Source organism: Chiroxiphia lanceolata, chromosome 2, assembly GCF_009829145.1.
Source record: "Chiroxiphia lanceolata isolate bChiLan1 chromosome 2, bChiLan1.pri, whole genome shotgun sequence".
Taxonomy (NCBI): Eukaryota; Metazoa; Chordata; class Aves; order Passeriformes; family Pipridae; genus Chiroxiphia; species Chiroxiphia lanceolata.
The window spans coordinates 111,236,935-111,255,675 of NC_045638.1; the positions used below are offsets into that span (position 1 = coordinate 111,236,935).

At 35.7% G+C, this 18,741-nt stretch overlaps 1 protein-coding gene across 4 annotated transcripts in view; it reads right to left on the minus strand.

Moving 5' to 3' along the window:
- ROBO1 (roundabout guidance receptor 1) overlaps positions 1-18,741 on the minus strand; it is a 711,169-nt gene that overhangs the window by 604,758 nt on the left and 87,670 nt on the right. For all 4 annotated transcript variants that reach the window (XM_032679893.1, XM_032679894.1, XM_032679895.1 and 1 more), the window contains exon 2: positions 16,137-16,277. In XM_032679893.1, the coding sequence (XP_032535784.1) occupies positions 16,137-16,224 (88 nt within the window). In that variant the 5' untranslated portion in view covers positions 16,225-16,277. The remainder of the gene's footprint in view (positions 1-16,136; positions 16,278-18,741) is intronic.

Below are 18,741 nucleotides of genomic sequence, written 5' to 3' on the forward strand. Positions count from 1 at the left end.
ACAGCCATTTCACAGAACGGAAGCTCTTCTCTCTCAAAATTTACTCATAATAATAAAAATAAAAATAATAATAACAATTAGATATTACTCAATAGGCTTTCTGCAGCTGTATAGATGTCAGACTTACAAAGCTATTAACAGTAGCTAAGCAGAAGCAGAATTCAGCACCTCAAAAACAATACTCAAAACTCTAAAAACTGTTACAGAAAATAGCACTTTGGGGATAAAAAAATGGTAGGTTGTCTGTAGCAAAAACCATCCACCCCCTTTTCATTATCAGCATGTAAACTGAGATCATTGCTCCCTTATTCAGATGAGAGTTTAAAATTTGATGGTTCAATTGTGCAATATAGTTTTCAGAAATCAGTAAGTAATATGGCATTTCTTATCCTTAGGTGTGGATGCTCACTGCTACAGCAAACAAGTCCACTGAATTATAGCCCTAACATGGAAATTACATCTGAACCATGCTGGGGCAATGACTTCTGCATGTGCAAATTAAAGAGGTTTTTAATAACAGAGAAATAAAATCATTCATGCAGAAGTCTGTATAATAAACAGTATCAAAAGCACAGCAATAATAATATGTATATTTTTATTATGCTTGCAACATTGGACGCTAGCTACATCTATAATTCACAAAGTGAGTAAAAATGCAGCAGCAATAAAACACCATCATCAACGTGTTGAGTCATTAATCAGAAGTTCAATTTATGAGTAGCAATTTATTGTAAGGGACTGTGATCTCTGTTCGTCCCACAATAATTCCAGGGTAAGTCCCTGAATATTTTTATAAACTCCAAAAAACACCAAATATTTATAGAAACAAGTACAGATAACATTACATTTCCACATTTCGTTTCACTTCAGTGAGCCACTCTGGGTTTTATATACATCACAGACCTTTGATAATTCATGTGAGAAATCATGAGTAATTTTGAAAAGATCTAAACATTTTCAAGTTTGGTTTGGAGTGTAGGAGAAAGATTAAAAAAGGACAACATCAAGAAATGAAACACTGTTGTGGGAGTAAAATACCTATATGTAAAATTATGCAAATGCATGTGCTGTAAATTAGGGAATTGGGATATGCTTGTAAAGTTGGAATATGAAGGTTTACTTTCATGCTTATGAAATGAATAGATTGACATTTGAATTTCTAAGCAGCATGTAAAATGAAGTATTTCCTATGTATTCTTTCTCAATTTAAATTTAAATTAGTTCAATTAAACAGTCTTAAATTAGTTATGTTACTTCTAATTATTCTAAAACCCATTTTTTCATACCTTTTTTTGAAGTCCTTCCCTGAAGCAAGTCTTGATACGACCAGGCATATCCAAACCTATTTTTATGTATATTCTTTAACAACCTTAGAAGGCCAGTGTGATTAAAAAAACTGCAGCACAAAACAGAATTTAAAATGGCATTTGAAAATGAAAGATTCTGATTATCTTTTCTAACTACCATGCATAAAAGATTCCCACTAAATTACGACTTTTGCAAATGCATACAATCTGACAGCAAAGCCTGGTCCTCAGTTCTGCAGTGTTCTATTCCCCTGTCCTCTGCCAAGGATTTCACTACTTCATTATTATAGCATTTTGTAACAGAAAATGCCCAACAACTTTCAAAACAGATGTTGATTTCAACCCCAAAACTGATGAATTTGTTGGCTTACTGCAAAACTGGGATGTCTTAGATGGGTTTGTGGTATTTAATTTTTGATATTTAAAGAAAAATTATAAAGCAAAATTCACCATTTATGAAATGTCAGCAAAATAATTCTATGTAAAACCTTAATTTCTTCCTATTCCTTTCTTCTGTATATGTAAAGTTCATTCATATGGCAGAATATCTCTTTCAGTGCATAGACTGAAGACTGGTCACAATACCTAGCTGCAATATTTCATTATGTTGACATCTTTAAAACTGTGAACCATTGTTTTATTTATTACTCAAGGCAAAGCCTGTCAATAAATTACTTTATCTGGTGGTTCCTATATTGTTCCCTTAAACTATATTCTTAAGAAACAGGGTTTTTTTTAATCCCCAGAAGAGGAGAAAAGCAGTCACAAGAAGAAATAAGTTTGAAATTGAATCTAACTCTCTTTCACTACATACACATTCTGGGACAAAAAAATAGAATAAGGCAATTCAGAATTGTCTTTAGAGCCTGACAGCTGAAGAATCTTGATGATCTGAGGAGTGTGAAAAAAATTGCTGTATCCTACACTAGAGCAAGTGATGTCAAGGTTCCTTCACAATGCTGGGATATTTCTTAAGTATCATCCTTGTTTCTTGTCTCAATAGAAAATGCGAATTCGGTTTTTAGCCTGAAGATTGTAGCTGTATTATTTGTTAAGTTTTGTCAGTATCTCGAAGAAGAAAAAAAAAGGACTCGATAAATTTGATCCAACATCAGGAGCTCACCAGCATCATTACTGTTTCCTTCTGTAATCAACAGTGAGACACAGGTAATCAAGGAATAATTCAGCTCACTTCCACCTTGGCTACAAGCATGCCCTACCTTAGGTGTCCCCACCTAACATAAGCTGGAATGAACTCAGACCCTCACAACTAATCCCTAATTTATTTCCTTGGGCTTCACATGGTTGAGATTTTATGTCTTCTGAGATTGGATAGTTTTCAGGCACCGTGCCCAGAGTTAAAACTAGTCATAACTTCCTCTCCTCTTCTGAGGTCTGAGATACTCTGGCCCAGTTGCTGAAGTTTGTGAGTTGTGCTTCAAGCTTTTCAGCAGACGCCAGAGTCCCTTTTGAAAGCATGTGAGGGTGCTGAAGACTTCACAAAGGCTTTCAAAATTCCTCATTTCTCAGAGCAAATGATGCCATGAAATACACCATGTGTTCCCACAGCCTTGGTTACTTTTGGAAATGCCAGTGAATCCCTACAACTTACACTCACTAGCACTACAAGCCTTCTGCATAACTTAGAGCTGCTGTCAGAATAGGCTGGGAAAAGTACTTTTCCTGTAATTTATCTTTAGGGCTCTTATCAGCTTGACAATGAAACAGGTCTCACATTTAAAATTTGATGAAGACTTCTATGCTACAACAAAATTACTGGGGCTAGAAGTACATCCTCAGCCTGACCTGTGCTTCAGGCATCAAGGGCCTTTATTCTAGGCTTTAGTTTTCCTGGAAAGAAAATAGGAATGTGCAGACTACAGGACACCCAGAGTACACTTTGCCTTGATCCTCAATTTGGGTAATTATAGGATGAATAGGTACAAGATAAACAAGAGCATATCCCCTGTTTAGTCTAGAGGTAGCCCAGCTGTCAGAAGAGAATTAACAGACACCAAGGATGGGATTTATCTGACTAAAGGTAAATCCATACTCTTTAGTTAAGAGAGAGAACAGGCAGCTCCAGAGGGCAACCACCAAAATGCACCTAGGATGCATCAACTATACTCTGACTTGCCTCATTTATTGAGTATAAAGTATCTAGAGCACAGAAGATCAGTTCAGATGCAAGTATCTAGAGCATTAAGTATATGTGTCTGTGATGCTACTTAACTGGATAAAGATCATCAGGTGTCAGCATAGAGATGAAAAATATGCATATTTGATGGAACCAGGCAATGTGTTGTAGCCTTGCACTGAGCCAGAAAACACAATGAGATTTCTTGGTTAAGATATTGCTCAAAAATGCCAATTATCTTTTGTTTACAAATATTTGAGGCTCTCAGGGTGGCTGTGCCTACCATAACAGTGCATAACAACAGTACCTCTCTATTCTCATACCTCTTCCTCCTGTCCCTGTCCTACTCTGGTTTTTCCCCTAGGAAGTCAAATTCCACAGTATAATCACCTCATTTTCCTAATTCCTTAATAGAACCATCCTCTGATTTTTCCCACATCATTTTCACCAGACTGGCTCTTCCATTCAGCAGTTTCCTCTTGGAAATTTTTTTGGCATCACCCTAAGAACCCAAAAGATTGGGTAGTCTTTCTGATCACTTTAGCTAAGTCCAACTCCTATTCTTCAGCAACAATAATCACAGAGGAAGTCTTGCCAATACTTCCCAATCTAAGAACACTGAAAGACTTTTTTCAAATTCCATCAATATATCAAATACAACATCAGCTGGTGAATATGAGATTTCCTGGGCATAGACAATTGGAGCACATTTGAACTATCTTTTCTAAGAAGTGACAAAAAGATGTCACGTAAGCCACATTGCCAATTTTAAGTTCTTGCTCCAAAATGTCAAGCATTTACTAATAAGGTCAAGAGAATCCTTTTATCTGACCTTTTATTGAAAAAAATAACAACCCTGAAGCAGTTCTCCTACATTAAACAAACATATGAATTTGGGTTCACCTGGAAACATCGAAAAGTGCCATGCAAATGATTAAGATAGTCAAGTGGTAGGTCCTACTAATTGGAACTATTAATTAAGTTCATTGCTTTATCACAACTGAAGACTGAAGTAAACTTTCCAATTGATGGAGAATTTTGCTGTATGGTTGGAACTAAACTGAACAGAAAAAAAAAAAAGAAATTAAAAGATAATTGCAGAAGTGTAAAAATGTGACACTACCCCATATTTTACTTACATGAACGGGCTTTTTAGCCCGTAAATCTGCAAACAAGTCTTTTACAGCTGGGAATGAAACATGATGTACATTTATGAGACTTAAGACATAGTAAAGATTAAAATAAGAAGCAAGACAAAGTCTTCAAACAAAGATGAGTCACATCACTCTTCGTTTTGACAGAAGTCAATTCATTAATAAGTTTTAATTGTGACTGCCATTGTCCTGTGGCCCTTTAATGGAATTTGTTACTTTGTCACTGTAGTATTAAAATATTGCTTATGCTTTATTATTTACATGAATGCTTATGTCATCAACTATCAGAATAGGGATTTTCCACAACCGGCCTAGAATGCAGCAGTTTTCCTCTTCCTTTAGATTGAAAAATTGTGGAAAAACATACTGGTTTGAATTTTAATACGTTATTACTGTAGCCATATATATCATACATGCTTTTAGTATTTTACTGAAAAGAGGATAGACTAGTTGGTTTATTTCTAGTGTCGCTGTTCCGTCAGTCTTTCCGAATTAGCAAAACAGATTGTTCTGCAAACGCTGATCAAGGGATTTCTATTACTTCTCACAAGGTGACTGTAACACAGATTGATTGGAATTTCTGCAGTAATAGAAAGGTTAAATATTTCGAACTAGAGCTCAAAGCCAGACTTGACACTGACTAAATACCTTCATAAGATACCACTGACCTCAGACCATTCTTTTTCTCACTGTGCTATGTTCTTTTGAAATACTAGATGATTCAGACTTTCCTGCTAAAGCACACACAACTTATTCTTACAGTGTCTAAAAATAACCCCTCCACAGCCTTTCAAAAACCATGGGAGACAAAATCCCTTAAAAATGGAATATTTCTGGGGGAAAAAAAAAAAAAAAAGAGGAATTAGAAGCCATTTCACTTACAAGCTATACTATAACTTCGAAAACGTCTAAAATAGGATAAAACACCATAAAGTCCTGCAAGAAAAGCAGCACTATGAAATAAAGACAGTGAAAGAACAGAGACTGCAATGTAAAGTCAAGGTGCTTTAAATAAGCTAGCTCAGGTCCCAGAAGTAATCTAGCCATGACAGCAGGGAGCTCAATTTGGGTAAGCTGTCTGAATGCCGGAAAGAGCTAAACCTAAGTTAACATTTTGACCTCACTGTGTAGCAAGCCCTTTCAAGGACAGAGAAATTTTGAAATAATAATAAAAAAAAAGCTTTAAAGGGATGGAAAGTAAACCAGGTAGTCAGTAATCACCATCCTCTTCCCATTCCTAAGTTTCACGCATTTTAGTTCAAATTCAGAATTGTCTGTACATTTTGAACATTTTAAACTAAATAATTAAATTCACACAGCAGTTGTGATCTGTACATCAGGTTGCCATGATTAAATTATGAGACCAATCCAAACTACCTTCTTCAACCCAAGTGCTAAAACAAAGTTAATGCCTAAGAAGCATTTACTCCTGCAACAGCTCCAACCTCAAACCAGAAACCCTCCACAAGTTCTATTTCAGAAACAGGCCACCAAAGTGCTGAAATTTAAAACCACATTAGCTTATTTGTGCAAAGGTGGCTGAAGTAAACTTGAAGTCTGCAGTAATGCAAAACACAGCTATTTCAGATTGTAAATTGTAAACAAACTGTAAACTGAAGGCTAAAATTCTGACATGTTTAAAAAACAGATAAAAGCAAATGAAATTGTAAAAAATAGGAAGTAAATCAACAGGAATAGAAAATAATGAATCCGTGTAGAAGTTAGGAGAGACCAGATTAAACAGACAAATGAACATATGCAACCAAGAGGTGATTCAGCTCTTACTTAAACATCTGCAAACTTTTTCCCAATCTTCCTCAGTGGAAGATGCAGTTGTGAACACCCACAGGCTGCCAACTCCAATTCTGAATTTCCACAATGCTCAGTCCTGATTTAATAGCCGGATAAAATCCAGCTAATCAGCTTTCATTCATAAGTAAAGATGTGCTTAAGAGGCACGGTAAGAAGAGATGGTGGAAACTGAGGACTAGAAGTGGTCACGGGCAACACCAGCTTTCAAAAAGCATGTTAATGTGTTACAGGTAAAACAAACAAAGAGGTATAAGTGTGTATCAAATTTCAGGTATTGACCTGTCCTAGACATCGTAGGTAACATGCATTCAAAGAAGAAGTACTTACATATTAAGTACTTCAAAATACTTTCAAAAATTGCAATAGATCAATTCTGTGCTAGGTCAGTGCCATGATCTTAGTTGAGCATTACTGAATATAGCAAAGTGTGTTTTCTGAAATGGTATTATATTTGAAAAGTACCTTTAATTTTCACCTCTATTTTTAAGTGCCAGATGGATATAAAGAGAACTGGAAATTGTTTAATCTTACCGTGAGTAGGGAGTACTGTTAGTGAATATAATCCTGAAGGGCACAACTGATTCATTTTGTAAAGACAGGAGAGAGAAAGGAAGAAAAAAAAAAAAAAGAAACAACAATCTAGCATCCTTTTGTTGTGTACCATTAACTGCCTTTTTATTTTCATATATTAAAAGTGTGACCTTGGTGGTCGTCTCAGCTCTGTTGCAAAACGAAGTAGGCTTAAAACCTCAGTAATTTGTGATCTGATTTAAAAAACAAGTTCTAAATAACATCATTAAATTTTTCCCTTAGAGTAATGCTGGGGAGAGGGGGGGGAAAAAAAAAAAAAACGACAAATAAAAAACACACCCAAAATGTAATTAAAGAACTATCTAAACAAAGAAACTTAACAGCAAATGGCTAACCAGATGTGCTTCATAGCACTTTTAAGGGTTCTTTTATCTTCCTGGTAGCCTGTAACAATGCCTGGAGCAAAACACATTTGTAAAGAATAGGTGTTCTTTTGTTTTCATGCTACAGAGGAAGGAGAATTCACTGCTTTAGCAGAAGCATACATAGAATATTTGACGTTATTTTGACCATTAGCATACAAAAATTAATGTAGGAAAAATATTTAAGAAGTATTAACAAAAATAGAAACTCACTGAAACTCACAGCACCTGCAGCCTTATAGTGTGGATATATTGAATATAAAATATCAACTCCTCTGAATATAGGCTACACACAAGCTTCTTTCTGGATCAAAAAAAATCTCGTGATTTTTAAACCTCTACTTTTAGCGTAAAGTATTTTTGTAAACATTTATGAAATGCTATAAAAATGGTGGAATGAAGAAGATGCAGCAACTAATTATTTACACAGTACGGTACTGATAACGTCATCATCAATACAGTATAAATACTTAGAATAAGGTTACTGTCAATTTAACTCAGCAGTTAAGGCTGAGAAATAAGCTTAAAACAAGACTTGTTTGCTTTCACAAATTCCACTTTGATTTAAAATTCAGATTAGCCAAAAGGGAGTAATTTCCTGTTTAGTTTATGCAAAAATAAGACGGTAGACTGAAAAAAAAGAATATTTTTTTCTGCATAGGCAGACAGAGGTGCATATAAATCACCCTTTGTCAGGGCAGAAATTGTGCAAATATGTTCAACACTTATTAAAATATCTAATAAAGCATCTCTAGACACTCTATTTCACAGCACTGAAAATAAATTAGCAAGTGTAGATATGTCTACTGTAACCCCTTGAGTAGTCATAAGTGAAAATACCCTTGTAAATTGTTACATTCTTTCACTGATATGACTGAAATTAGTTTTATAATTGATGTTAAAGACATTAAATTGCTTTGAAGCTCTAACAGATTGATCATCTAAATAAATATTAGATTCAACAGAGACTGTCATTTTGTGCTCTACTTTTGTAACTGAAGATTATTCTCAGGATAACTGATGAATTATGTAAAAAACCCATTTATTCTTATTAATTTTAAGATAGGCAGAATAAGTTCTGGGGAAAATTCTATTTATATTATCTCCAAATATATACGGAGCATTTATGTCAGTGTCTTCATAAACACATGAAGCATAACCTTTATAGAAGAATTTAGGTAAATGTATTATTCTTAGATTACAGTGTGCAAATGTGATAGCAACCCTGCTATCAACTTGGGAGTGTCACAGAGCTATATAAACTAGGAAAGTTTTACCATCTAAGTTTATAATGCATATGATGGACACTCAAGACCTGATTATAACATTTTCATAGCTGGCATATTTGTCTCCAAGAAGATAAGAGCTTCAAGTAAAACTATTCATGAAGCAAGGAATGAGTATTTATGAACAATTTTACCAATAAAAACTTCAGAATCTGGTCTGCACATTTACAAGGTCTTTAGCTGTGGCCATATTAGAAAAACTCATAACACCCTCGTAATATAGGCTGAAACTTTTTTGTATAATCGTGATTGTGATTGAAATTTTTTCTTCTTGTTTATCTTTAAATTTGTTTTAGTGGGCAGCCTTCCTAAATCCTTACTTTTGAGATCAGTTCTGGTGGATGCTCTGTCAGTGCATCCAAATCAAATAGAATACTGGTACATTTTAAAGAAAATCACAAGCACTGGCTTTCTTGAGGAAAAAGAAAATACAGATGAAACGCCTCTGAAATTACATCTTCAAAAAGAGAAGAGAAAGAAAAACAAAGAAAACTGTTCCTTCATACACACACACAGGAACAGCTTATAAAGGCACCTACCTACAAGCACAATGACAGCAGCTGTAGCACCTCACCTCTATCAGTCATAATCTAGAACAGTGCCACTTTCTATTAAGTGGCAATAGAGGAACTAAAATTACTTATACTGGTCTACGCAAGTCACTCCGTTTGCTCCAGTGCATTTTGATGACTTAATTAGGAAGACGGTGCAGCACATGTGGTTTTCCAGCCAGGTTCATCACAAAGGCCAGATCATCAAAGCACAAGAGTTGTGTCTTCTGCAGCTAGATTAAAAATAGGGATTTCTTCATTAAGTGTCTTGCAGCTGACTGTGCCTCTTGGTTTGACTCCATCTATTCAGACAATTAAATAAAGCGTCATGCTTTATTTATTTCTTTTTAAAGGCTAATAAAGAAGCTGTGAATTGAAGTACAGCTGGCAATCTTTTTATTTATTAAGACCTCGGTGTACACAGTGACAATCTCTGGAAGGCAAGGCACCTGCTGGGATTTTTTTTTTCCCCTTTTAATATACATCCTCTTTTCAGGCACAACATTTTTACTAATAGCAATTACAAACCTCAGGCTAGGAGAGGAGTTGGAGAAAAACCCAATCACAAAAAAACCCCCAAAACAATTAAAAAATAAACAAGCAAGCAAACCACTCAAAAAAACCAAACCAAAACAAAAAACCAAACCCACCATCCAACAGGGAAAGCCTAAGGTCATGCCATAAAGCTCACAAATGTGAACAACCTGAGTACTTTGAAAATGTGTTGATTCCAATCAAATTCAAAAAGATGGGTAAACGACAAAACTGTAAAAATCAGCTGGCATATATCTGATTGACTCAGAAAATATTTAAAATTTGGTCACAATATCCTAAATTAATAAAAAAATAGCTATTTACTTTTACTTCTACCAGTAGGCACGGGTGACTAAAAAAAGTACATGATGATTATGGAGGTATATTAACTGAAAACATTATATGAGATTTACTACACACTTTCCATTTTCTTCTAACAGAAATTATTATCTCTTGTGTTATTAAGTAATCTCATTTGTACAGTCATAATGGAAATTAGGCATGGTAATATTATACCATAGCAACATAGTAATGTTTCCTTGATAACAAATGCATTGTATCATAACATAATGTGATCTGGTTCATGAATATTAGGATATAGGGTATTTTAAAAATATTTTGCAAGGATGACATATTGGTCTGCCTTTCAAAGAAAGCTGAATGGTCCATGAGGCAAGATGACTTTTCAGTCTTAAGACTTACTAGCTGATAACTGTATGTCATTATGCATATACACATGTGTACAAAAAAAGCAGTGGTCAAATTAGATGATCTCAGTTGGTGTTGCTTCCTCTCTATAAGAGGTTTCAGTATGGTCTGTGCACATTGCAGGGATAGAAGAGAAGGAAGAGCCAGACATGAACATGAACACAAGCACAGTCTTTACAAGAGCGCAGATGCCAATTTTTTCTATTTCTCAGTTTTCATTTTATTTACTCCATCTAAACAGAGTCCCTTCTTTGAAGGGATCTAGCTAAAATGGGAGTGGTGTTTGGTTTGGTCTATATTTTTTCTTTTTTTTTTTTTTTTTTTTCCCCAGGTCTGAATTGACAATTGTTTCTGTCTCTTTCAAGTTAATTGGATGTGCATGACAGAAGCACATTTTTCCACATGTTCCTTGACCCCAGTAAGGCCTACTGTCTGTCTACTCTCTCTGAATTTGACCTTGACTACCACAGTCTACAAACTTGGTGGCACTTACAACTGGAAACGAAACATTAAATCATCATCCCTTGCTGCACATCACCTAGAGATGCATTTGTCACTGTTATATTAAATTAGGATCACAAAAATGTAATTTATGGCTGAGAGTGACACTTCATAAAGCCTGTGAAAACAAAATTACCAGAGAACGTGCACCAAAACAAGGTATTTCTTGCCACTGCAGTCTGTCAACAGAGCAGATCTTCCGAGATTCTTTTTTCTACAGTAGAACTTATATAATGGAAAGTTAATGACACAACAGGATGAATCTGTGGCCACGGTTGTTAAGCTGAATTTGAGCTGGCAGTGTGCCCTTGACCTAGGGGAGGATACCAAAATACTGGGATGCTCTAGTGAGAGCACAAACAGAGGGTCAAGGGGTGATTGGTTCCCTCTAGTTGTCATTCACAACTTTGCACATGGAATAGTGCATCTAGTGCAGACTAAATGATTTCCATGTGCCTTCTAACATAATTTTTTCCATAATTCTATGAGTGTTTCTACATCAGAGCTACACACTTCCACTCTTGTACTTATACGTATGTCTTTAATCAAAAATAGATAAAAGTTATCTTCATTTGGCCTCAGAGTCAAGGAAAGAATAAGTGGAATTTGCATGGAATTTGGGGACCTATGTTTAAAAATGTGACTCTCTTAAATCATGTCCTTCCTTCTTCAGAGTTAACATTACTCTGGGATTTATAGCTCTGTATCTGAGAAGGTACAGCTTTATGTAAGTTTTGGGGGTTTTTCTGGCTTCTGCCCTTGGCCTTATTTCCCCTGTGACCTACAAACCAGGCTCTGAAAGGTTTACTGGCTCATCATAAAATAATTAAAAACATTGTTTTACTTTTAAGTAATACAAAATTATAACTAAAAACCCCTTGCCATGCCTGTCATAAACATGAGCTTGGCTGTCAGATCACTTCCTCAGAAAGGATGAAAACTCTCCTCAACTACCTTCCAATTGGAGGAATTTAAATTCATATCCCCCACCCCTCGAAAAGTGCCAAGAGACACTGGTCACTTAATTTCCTTAGCTCAATAAGCCTTCACTCTCACTTTACATCTTCATGATCAGGGGCTTACATGAAATTTAAGCCTCCAGTTCTCTTTGCCTCTGGATCTGTGCCAAAAGATGGCTAATAGATAAAACATGGGTTCGTTGGGTTTGGCCGAACATTTCTTTTTCTGTAAACATTATTCTCAGAAAAAGAGCTGCATAACCACAAAACCAGCTAAATTCTTCATCTGAATTATTCAGTGCCTTGTTCAGATCACTGACAAATTTAATTTGAATATTTGATTGACAATCCATTCAGGCACTTAAAAAGTACAGAAGAACGCCTGAATGCACATGATAAGACCCTGATTTTTCTCTATGAAGCAGCAAATTAAGATCTTCCAGGGCTAGGAACCATTTATTCAAGGTACCTTCACAGGTTCCAGGGAAACTAGAGGAATACAGAATTTTTTGTCAAAATGTATCAATCACATGTATAAATCTCAAGTACCATATTTAGAGAACAAACTCAACAATGTGACAAGTAGCTTAAAACTACAACTCTTGTTTTCATTAGCCAGATCACAAAGTTTTGGGTACTGAAAAGTTAACAGTGATTTAAAAAAACAAAAAGATGATAACAAAAAATTCAGTTACTTATGTTACTGAATTATGATTAACTTGACAACAGCTCTAATGTAAGACTTTCAAGATTCCAAAAGGATATCTTATACTATAGCATCTTAGAGGCAATGACAGAAAGACAATCTGAATTTATGGAAGTTTCACTATGAATAATTGTCTCCTGTTGAAAAAAGGCAAAGGAGCTAGGAGAGTGAACTTATTTCCTGTAGTATTTCATTAATAAGCCAAGAAGTATTAAGGAAAAGAAAATTTAAAACATTATTTTCTGCTCCAGAAGAAGTTAAATCCTGAACTGCTACTCTTTAGGATTTCAGTAAGCTTCTATGATTACCAGAGAGAGTCAGTTTTTGATTTTTTTTTTTTTTAAACTTACAATAGTGACACACATTTTCCAAATTTATCTTTCATGATGTATGTTTTATATACTCATGCTTTGTTACATATCTGCATCTCTTAAAGGAAACGTATTTCCTGGAGAAACAGTGCATGGTACTTGTGGAAAATAGGGGTCTAGAAGCTCCTATCAAAATTTCTCCAAAATCTGGGTTTAGAAATGGCTTTCTCCTCATCCTCCTCTCTGAGAGATCTACAGAAAATCCTATTAATCTATTAATTCTAACAATCTAATTAAACCCTATTAATGATCTACCATGAGCATTCAAGATTTGCTATTCCATGTTATTACAAGACTGACCTTGTCCAGATATCTCTGTGAAGCTCAAGGATTGACAAGATCCCACATATGTGGCATCTGCTCCAGTTCAGATGGAGGGCACTTCCACAACACTCACTGCTAAAGGACCCGATCCCAAACCCAGCCAAATCCATGAGGATTGCTCTTTTGTCTTTATTAATAGACCACAAATTTGAAAGCTTCAAGTCACTTCTACTGATGTTAAAGAGACAAAAAAAAAATTAGTTTAAGTTATTAAAACCTTTTGCTGTAGGTTAAACTTATAGGTTTTTTTGTTTGGTTTGGATTTTTTTTTGGTTGGTTGGTTGGTTTTTGTTTTGTTTTTTACAAACTGGTAACTTTAAAACATTCTAATGACTTAACTGAAAACACAGACCTTGACATATGCATCTAAACATGATATGGCATTAGTTAATGCCATGTTTTCTTAGATCAGTGCACTTTAAAATCAGCTATCAAGTTTTTCAGTTTTTAAATATGCAGAGCAACTGGAAAGAAGGAGAAAAAAAAAATCACATCTTTCCCAGATAATGTTCAATCCCTGATTAAATAAAGATGTGCCAAGGCAGAGATACTTTATGCCTCAGGAGACAGTCATAGTGGAATTGTGAGTGTATTTTATATGTGAATTAGAGGTAAGATGTAATGACATGAGATGAAAGGCTCAGCCGTGATTTTAATAAAGGGGGGAGACAGTACTTCCCTGTGGACCCCATATGCAAAAGAGTGAGACTCAACAAGAATACATGAAAAGATTCAGCAAAAACTACAACAAATGTTTCAAAGTTATGGGGCCACCATTAAAATCCATCACATTTTACCAAAGCTGAGTATTCCAGTTCTGAGGGGAAGCTTTAACACATTTCTGATAGCTTTAATTTCACATGACAAGCTGTGTCATCAGTAAGCTGGAACAATTTTCAATTTTTAGGTAAGATGGAAATGGAAAGTTTGAAACCATAAAATTTCATTTTTTAAAGGTTTCTAATACCATGATCTAAAAATAATTCCATTAAATTTGTTATTTTAAAAGCACGTTTTTTATTGAAATAAAATAACACAATTTAGTGGTACTATGATGACAGACATTTTAGTTGCTTAGTGCTTTTAACAATCCTCAGGAAAAGCTGTTACCTATTGCTCTATTGATATTTTTTTATGGCTACAGCCGAATTCTAAAGAATCATTATTTCTTTTTCCCCCATTAAATTAAGGAAAAAGTTTGAGATTTTGCACAGGTATTTTGCTCTTTCTGTGAATTGAAAAAAAAACCAAAAAGAGATGTGCCTTTGTAAGGAATAGACATGAAAAGAGCAAAATGAATGGGATGAACTGCTTAAAGGGAAAAAAATAATCCTGCTTTATTTGATCTTTTGTGATAATCACACTCCTGGCACCCTGCCAGCAAGGCTGAGCATGCTGATGTCTGGCCAAGTACAGTAATCTCTTGGTTCAAGTCTGAGGTCTGTGATGAAAATTACAAAGCAGGGACAAAAAAAATCAAAATGCCACCTGTGATTTTATTCTGAAACTAATTTGATGGAAAAAGTAATACAATGCAAACAGTCTTTTTAGTGGAGACTACAAAACCAGGACTAAATTGAAACCAATGCAAGTGGATGGAGGTAGCTATCACGCAAATACATTTGGATCTGCAGGCGTTCCTTTTAAAATGAGCAGTAGATGTCTTTGTGACAGGTAAATTGCTTTGAGATTATGTTTGAAGTCTGAGGTCAAACTTTTAAAATGATAATTTTAACTTACATCTTCCTTTATTCTAGAGTCTTTTTGCATTTGAAACCAGCAAAGCCAGGGAAAAAAAAAAAAAACAACAATTCATTTCCTTAATTTATTTTCTGTGAACCACCATTCATTACAGGTGAACAAATCCATGAGGAAAACCTTTTCCTTTCTCTTTTCATTCAGTAGTCTATATCTGAGCTAGTTGTCCAGAGATATATGGAAAAGAATTGCATAACCACAAAATTCTGTATGCACAACATATTCAACTCAGAAAGTCAGCCAGTGAAATCTTCTGCATTATTATTCAGATTCAAAGTAGAAAAAACCAACCACTAAAAAACATCATGTAGCTTTTGTTTTCCCACTGTAGTTACTGTGTTTTCCTGAAAGGTTGTACATCATTAGCAGCATGGATCAAAGGTTGTTTGGATTTTTCTTTACAAATATTAAAGTTTTTACAGATTTATTCTTAAAAAAACCAAAACCAATAAACAACACAACAAAACACATTTTGTTTCCTGTGTGTTACTTTAACAAAAATCCACTGTTTGATGAAACAATACAGGCTGCCTGTTTTACCACCACCTTCTCTATAAAGCTGGATAGTATCTTGCCATTTTTATGCACACCTGCAACTCCTCTCTGCACCAGTAACAATTGCCACACACAAGCACCAGGACAATGCCTGGTGTCTAGGGCCTCACTGAAACACTGAATTTCAGCATTTCACAGTTGCTGCTGTTTTGCTCCTTCTTCAGGAAGGTTCTCTATAGATTTCCAATTCCCTTTGATGTTCAGGTCTGTTCCTGCACTGTCTTTCCTCCACCAAGTGCTAATCAAAGGAATGCTTTAATAGTCGCCTTAACCTTCTCGCACTTATATTTTCATGCTATTCCTTTTCTATAATTTCCTTTGCAATCAATAAAGCAATTGATTGTAGCATAAACAACACAGCTGAATTATTAAATCCTGTGTGTTACATATGGAGATTTGCTCATAAATTTCTCAGCTACACACACACACATTAACACACCAAGAGAGAACTTCAGGTATACTCCTGCACACATCATGACTCATAGAAACATGAACACATGTTTAAACAAGAGGTACCTACCTGGAATGAGCTGGCCCAGTAACTGATGGCATCTGGAAAGGCTGAATACAGCTACTATGACCAAAAAAGGATAATGTTTCCATTTCATGATGTGTCCTTCCTCGCATTACACCAGCTCGGCAGCGCTAACGTAAATGTCACCTGCAACACACAATGGAAATAAGAACAGAGGAATTAATGATAAATTTAAGGTAGTTCCAAATATTTTTGCCCACTGTAACTCTATGAAGTATGCTGGTTTCAATACAGCTTTAGTTATTAAAATAATGTTAAATTATCAAGCACTCAAGCAGTTGTAAACCACAACCAGAATATTAACTATCCTTGCAGAGTAGACAACCCCAAAACAGATGTTTTAAAGGGAGACACGAGGAGCCCCATAGTGCACATGTGTATTTTGAAGTGCTGCATGTTGTTTGGTTAAGTTACTAAAGAAATTGCTTCACTTCAGTAAGATAATTAAGTGCATGTTTAATTCATCTCAGTGCAAGGAAATACTTAAACCCTTGCATAAGTTGAAAACACTTTAATGCTATTCAGCTTTACTATGAAAGCAGGGTTAAAACTTTCTACCAGTCCCCTTATGACATGATGTTTCACTGAATAAGTATTAGGGATAATTTTACCCATTAATAACTTTAACAATTAAGACAACTTTCCAATGAGTTTCTGTGTTCTTAAAGGCCAAAAACATACATCCAACTGACAGGAAAATGAAATCTTATGAGGACAATATTTTGAATTAAAAAAATTATCAGAAAACAAAACATTTTTTATCAAAATATGACTTTTAAACTCATTTTTCTGACCACCACACCTGTAGGTTAACAAGCATTCGCGACTCCACCAGTGCTGAAAAGTTATCTCTGCTCATGCTGGATTTTTTTTGTCACACTTCAGCTACATTAATATTCAGTATCGACTTTGCCAGAGATCACAGAATTGTTAGGGTTGGAAGGGACCTCTGGAGATCATCTAGTCCAACCCCTCTGGCAAGGCAGGGTCACCTGGAGCAGGTGGCACAGGAACACATCCAGGTGGGTTTTGAATGTGTCCAGAGAGGGAGATCCCACAACCTCCCTGTTCCTCAGGCCTTGTTCACAACACAGCAGCCTGTTCAAAATGCCTTTCCTTTACAGGTTTCTAAGAAACATTTGGTGTATTACACACTATTCTAAGTGCCTGTCAAGTTATGAGATGTGCACAACTGCCTGACCCTAATCAACAACTGGAAACCATGGGATACGTGCTGACAGATCAAACTCTACTCTGGCAATAAGTAACTATATCAGACCTTAATAACACTAAAACTGCACTTCTTAGATTCTCTCTCCTTGTACTTTTTCCTCTTGTAGTTAAGAACATGTAATCAGAGATAACCAGTTTGGATTCTGACTCCTATATTACTAAATGCCAGCAGACAGAATCAGAACAGCGAAGAAAACTATAGTGCCACCAGTCACTTGTTCAATCTGTTGAGACAGAGAATTTTCAGATGTAAACCTAATACATATTTAATAAGTACAGATAGAAGACTTGTGTCTAGCATTCAGTGTCACATGACACTTTTGAATGTTCAAAATTGCATAAATAAGTTAAATATGAACAGATTCAATCCCCTACACGTGCTGCATTTTATATTTGCTTCTTGTGTTACACCTGTGCTTCTGTTTTCTTAACAACCACAAATTATAATACTCCATTTCCTACTACTCTTACCTGAATCCCACAAAATATTCTTTTTTTTTTTTTTCATCTGCACTGCACTCAGAACCCCCAAGTTCCTTCCACTCCCATTCTTTTAATTTCCCCCATCACTTGTGTGGTTGCTCTTGTGTTGCAAAAAGCTTGACAGCTCTTAATGGCAAAGTTAATGGCAATTAATGGCCAAGGTGTTACATGCTGCTCCAAACTATTCATGATGTGACTCCAAGAATGAAATGAGGATTTGCAAGCTCAGGTCTTTGGGAGATCAGTCTCTCTTTCTCTGTACAGTAATACAACATTTATTAACATGTAATAAAACTATTTACTACTTTGGTTTCACACTCCCATGGTTTCTTCATCTTTACTTTCTGCTGCAAATACAAGATTGAATATTGTTTCTAATGCCAAGCTGATGAGGCAGCCCTTTGATTTTGCTTCATTAAAGAAAAAACCAAAATGCGATGAAAAAAATAACACTTTCACTTAAAGTTTTACTTTGTCACTACAATATGAGGAGAAGGAACACCGAGATAAAAGGAGGAGGAGGGATAAGAGTTGCTCCAGGTGCCAGAAAAGGATATCCTGCATCCCGTGGAGAGGACTACACTGGAGCAGGTGTCCACACTACAGCCCAGAGAGGAGCAGATTTATCTTGAAGGATTGCAACCCATGGGAAGTAATCACACTGGAGCAGGGAAGGAGGAGAGGCATAGAGGAGCTGTTATGGACCAACCACAACCTCCCATTCCCCATCCCCCTGCACCACTGCAGCACTGCAGTGAAAGGTAGGGGAGCAGAGGTGGAAGAGTTGAGAATGAAGGGATGGAGTTGGGCCTCAGAAAAAACGGGGGGGGGGGGAAGAGAGTTTTAATTTTTATCTTTTTTTTGCGCCATCCAA